The 4,865-nt window shown below is 48.4% G+C and overlaps 1 protein-coding gene across 2 annotated transcripts in view; it reads right to left on the reverse strand.

The window, feature by feature from the left end:
• WWC2 (WW and C2 domain containing 2) overlaps positions 1 to 4,865 on the reverse strand; it is a 262,995-nt gene that overhangs the window by 48,447 nt on the left and 209,683 nt on the right. For both annotated transcript variants that reach the window (XM_004696137.2, XM_045286701.1), the window contains one exon: positions 3,178 to 3,342. In XM_004696137.2, the coding sequence (XP_004696194.1) occupies positions 3,178 to 3,342 (165 nt within the window). The remainder of the gene's footprint in view (positions 1 to 3,177; positions 3,343 to 4,865) is intronic.

Raw genomic sequence — 4,865 nt, forward strand, 5'->3', positions numbered from 1 at the left:
AGTAGAAATAAACACTAGCATTTGCGGGGAAATAATTTTTGACGTTCACCCAATTTATGTTAGGCAGAGCCTTCTTCAATATGACCCCCAAAGCACACACACAAGCATAAAACCGGTAAACAGAGCTGGAAAATGAGAAACACCTATGTTGCAAGTGAAACCACTACCAAATGAAAAGACAACACAGGATAATTACAGAAAATATTTGTAAACTATTCATCTGATAAAAGATTTGCATTCAAAACACACAAAGAAGTCTTAGAAGTCAAGAAAAATCTACCGAGGTATTTGTCAAAAGAGGACATGAACACATAAAAATATGTTTAAAAAAGCATGAACTCTTAGGAAAATGCAAGTAAAAGCCTCAGTGAGATACTGCTCCACACCTAGCGGAACGGCGTGCAGAGGGTGGTGGAGACCCTGGGACCCTCAGTGCATTGCTGGAGGAAATGTAAACGGTACAACCAATTTAAAGAAGAATTCGACCTTTCATACAGGTTAAATACAGGGGTACTATATGACCCAGCTGTTCCACTCCCATATATATTACGAAGACAAGCCCTTGCACATGAATGTTCAGAGCAGCATTATTTATAACCAAAATGCACGCCTGTGATTCTAGTTCCATTTTGGAGGGCAGGATCTGCTACAGAGCAGGTATGGGATGAGATGAAGATTCTGATGTTCGCAGAGGGTGGTTAGGGGACCGCTGTTTAATAGTGATCCTGTTTCCTGTTACTTGTACTGGCTATAAAGAGTTCTAGGCTACAGCTGAGAGGAGGAGAGGGTCGGTGGGGGTGGATGTGGGTGGGTGGGGAGGGTGGTTTCTGGAATGGCCTGGGAAAAAAACATGACTAATGTAAAGTAGTAGGAGGCCAATGGCTACTGGAAACATCCTGCCAGAGGCCCGACCCTATGTGAATCAATCAGTTACAGTCTGTGTGGGTGAAACTTTATTGCACCATGTAACTCCCACCAAACAACCTTCTTTCCCTGCATGGGTCTGGTAAGAAGGTGGGGGAGAAACTGATAGGATTTGCCCTGAGTAATTGTGAACTGGATTCCCTGCAGTGCCACCCTGCTGCCTAGAAAATGAGCCCATTGAGAAGCAGGTAGTGTGAGCTCATCACCAGCAAGAGCTAGGAGAGGGGCATGTCCTCTGGCCCCAGCATCTGACTAACTCCTGCCTGATAGCTCCCACCACTGCGTGAGACATTGCCTTGGATTTCCGTGAATTTCTGTGGGATACTATAGTGATTCGCGAACCCAGAGAGATGCAATAATACACTCAAAGGAGGCGTGGGAAGTGGGGGGCAGAATGGAACCGAGTAACATCTTGCAAGAATTGGACTTTGGAGACTTTTCCAATCTCCAGCTCCATGGGATTAGGATGGTATTAATTCTTAACAAAGGAAAGTATTACCACAGAAACCACCCAAATGCCCATCAACAGGTCAATGAGTGAATATTATGGGACTTTTTTACCTATACAATAGAATACTACTCTGCACGGATAAGAAATGGAGTACTGACATATGCTACAATTACACATGAACCTCAAAAACACCGTGCTAACTGAAAGAAGTCAAGTCAGAAAAGAGTACATCATGTAGAATTCAATTTCTTGGAAATGTCCAAAATAAGAACATGCATACAAACAGAAAGATTGGTTGTTGCCCAATGCTTGGGGCAGGGAGCCCCGTGGTGTAGTGGTTATGTATTGGGCTGCTAACTGCAAGGTCAGCAGTTTGAACCCACCAGCCGCTCTGCAGGAACAAGAAGGAGATTTCTACTCCTTGAAAGAGTTACAGTCTGGGAATCTCACAGGAACAGGTCTACCCTGCCCTATGGGGTTGCTATGAGCCAGCACTGACTCGATGGCAGCAAGTTTGGTTTGGGTTTGGGAAGGCTGGGGGCTGGATGGTTGTGGGGAGACTGAAGTGACAGCCAATGGATACGAGGCTTCTTTGGGGGATGATGAAAATGTTCTGAAATCCTGTGTTGGGGTGGGTGCATACATTTGTGCATATACTACAAAACCCCTGGACAGTGAGCTCTAAGTGGATGAACTGCGTGCTTTAGATTGGTGGCTCAGATGGTGTATGCATTATATCGCAGGATGATATGATTCTATGTGCATTATACTGCTAAAAATGCATTTACAGAGTGAATACGGTGAAAGCGTTCTTACTGGCGAAATGCTACTTCATCCCCTCGTGAGCCTTCCGTGCTGTCTACCACTGAGCCAGCCACACAATGTGTAATGTCTGCTCTACTGACACACTGGGTCCCTTCCTCCACTCACCACAGGTGCTGACCCATTCCTTGCTGGCAGTACGTGATCCATAAAGCACCGGGGCTATGTTATTTGAGTCTTGCATAGTAAACGCTTTCCTCACGGATGATCTAACGTGACCCTGAATTCAGTAGTGATGACCACCAATGCCCACCAGCCATGGACTCAGAAATTGCTCGCTTGGTAGTTGTGTGTTTTTTTCGAAGCACTGAAGTGTGATGGTTGGTTGCCACAAATATTTAGGTAGGACATATTTATAGATATTGGCGTTATAAACAGAAAACTAGGATCCTCCTTAGCCTTGAGAATAACACATTTACAAAGGTGAGCTCCGAGGCAGAGCCTGACAGAGGAATCCGTATGTTAGTGAGCTCTGTCAGACTGTGTGAAAGTATCCATTGAAACCAGAAAGTTTCCCAAGGTCGTCCAAGACATAAAGAAGTCCCCATATCAATCATTTTCATGAAAGGAGGCACGGGCAGAAACGAATCCTTTCACAAATCGCACTTGAAATAGCGCTGAAAACGATCACGCTTCTCTTTGAGAAGAACCGTAGGCGAGGAGCAGGTCTCAGTCCCTGCCATCAGGTTGACTCTGACTCCTCTGGACCCCACAGGACGGAGCCAAACTGGCCCCCTGGGTTTCTGAGACTGCAACCCTTTACAGGAGAAGAAAGCCTCGCCTTGCTCACAAGCCTCGCAGGTCGGCGGGTGGTTTCAAACGGCTGACCTCGTGGTTAGCAGCCTCATGCAGGAAAAGGAGGGGAGGGCGGGAAAAGGATGGATCGTGAAAGTGGGTGAACACACCTTGTACCCCAGCATTTTACATTTCATATGACGTTGTTCACTTTTAATGGCCCCTTTTCTCTATTGTTGACTCACCAGGTCGATGGAGCCTACAGATGGCTGGTCGGGCTGCAATGCTGAGTCCGCATTTTCTCCTTCACGCTTTGTGCAAGCCATTTGCTCGGAAGGAAGCAGGTTATACCACAGGGTGAACATCTCATGGGAAAACGGCAAATCTGCCAGGCTGATCTGAGTTCCAGCCTGCGCGAGAGGAAAGGAAACAATGAGATGACGACAAACCTACCAAGGGGAGAAAAGCAAATATCCAAATGAGCATTTCTTCCCGCTGACATCCTTGAAGACCATTGGATGAGTTTGTCTTCAAGTGAAAAACACTCACTTATAACAAAGCACTGATAACGTTTTCTAATCCTAGGGATCACTGCCCCTGTGGGTTTCTGAGGCTGTGAATCTTTATGAGAGCAGAAAGTCTCTACTGCCTAGATTAAAAGACTCATAGCTTATTTAACTTTAGAGGAACTTCTGACACATCTACCTTATGGTAGGCCTTTCTGCCAGCTTAGCAAGGGAGGATGGCGAGACTTCGTCTCACACGCTTTGGGCAAGGTATCAAGATGGACTGGTCCCTGCACCAGGAGCTCGGCTGGGAAAGTACAGGGTCATCGACAAGGAGGACCCTCCATGGGTGGATTCGCACAGTGCCTCACTCTGTTGTATGTGAGTGTGATGGGTGGGTTCATTGTGCCAACCTGGCCAACAGGAACATGTGGGATTAATCGGGTTGCAGTTTGATTGGAGGGTCAAGAGATAGACGGCTCGGCAAGGCCCGCCCCCCTCTCTCTTGCTCTCTGGTGATCGGAGCATGCTGCTGCTTTAGCTAGTTCTCTGCCTCAACCTGTGTGGTACACTTCCTCTGGGCCAGGCCAACCCACGGGTGTGGATCATGTCGCTAGAGCTTGAGGCTCCTTCGGGACCTGCTTCGCTATGCCGCTGGGGCGTACATCGCTTGAGCTTGAGGCTGGTGGATCCCGTGGCCTTGCATTGCTTATGTTTGCTATCCCAATGGGGCCTGCTTCGCTAAGCTCCCCAGCTAATGACTGCTAGTGACCCACCCCGCTGCTTGCTGCTTGTGGGCAGACTCTGCTTGAGGTGTCCAAGGGAGGACTCTGCTGTCTGCCTCCTTGACCTGAGACCCGGCAGCCCACATGAGTTGAAGGACTTCCTGTATATTCACTGTTCCACGGAAGTGAGTTGAACTGAACCTCCTGTCCTGCTGTGTGGACTAATTCCCTGTTAAATTCCTTCTCACTGTCTAAACCTATCCTCTTATATAGAGATTAAATCCTAAGTGCCCTGGTTTCGTTTCTCTCGAGACCCCCGCCTAACACAGTGGGGTCACTGTGCCGAAGAACCACCTGGACGGCAGCCCCCCGACACCACCAAGCCCGGCCCCGTCTCTTCTCCTCCCTAACTCAGCTTCCAGTCAGACAGCGATGCTCAACAGCAAACATGACTAAGAAATGCACCACCTTTTCCAATGGTGTTCGTTGTGAAGCTCGTTTGTTTCCATGTTACTGAGTGACCCGCAGACGGGTCCTCATGGTGCAGGGGTAGCCAGTTGGGCTGCTGATGGCCAGGTCAGGCGTCTGAAACCCCAGCGGTCTGAGGGAGAACGACGGGGCTTTCTACTCCCATAAAGAGTTACAGCCTCAGGAGTGCCCGTGGGGCAGCGCTGCCCTGCCCTCCAGGGCCGCTGTGAGTCT

Source organism: Echinops telfairi, unplaced genomic scaffold (genome assembly GCF_000313985.2).
Source record: "Echinops telfairi isolate 266 unplaced genomic scaffold, ASM31398v2 ScPeMD7_9;HRSCAF=40, whole genome shotgun sequence".
In the NCBI taxonomy this organism is placed as follows: domain Eukaryota; kingdom Metazoa; phylum Chordata; class Mammalia; order Afrosoricida; family Tenrecidae; genus Echinops; species Echinops telfairi.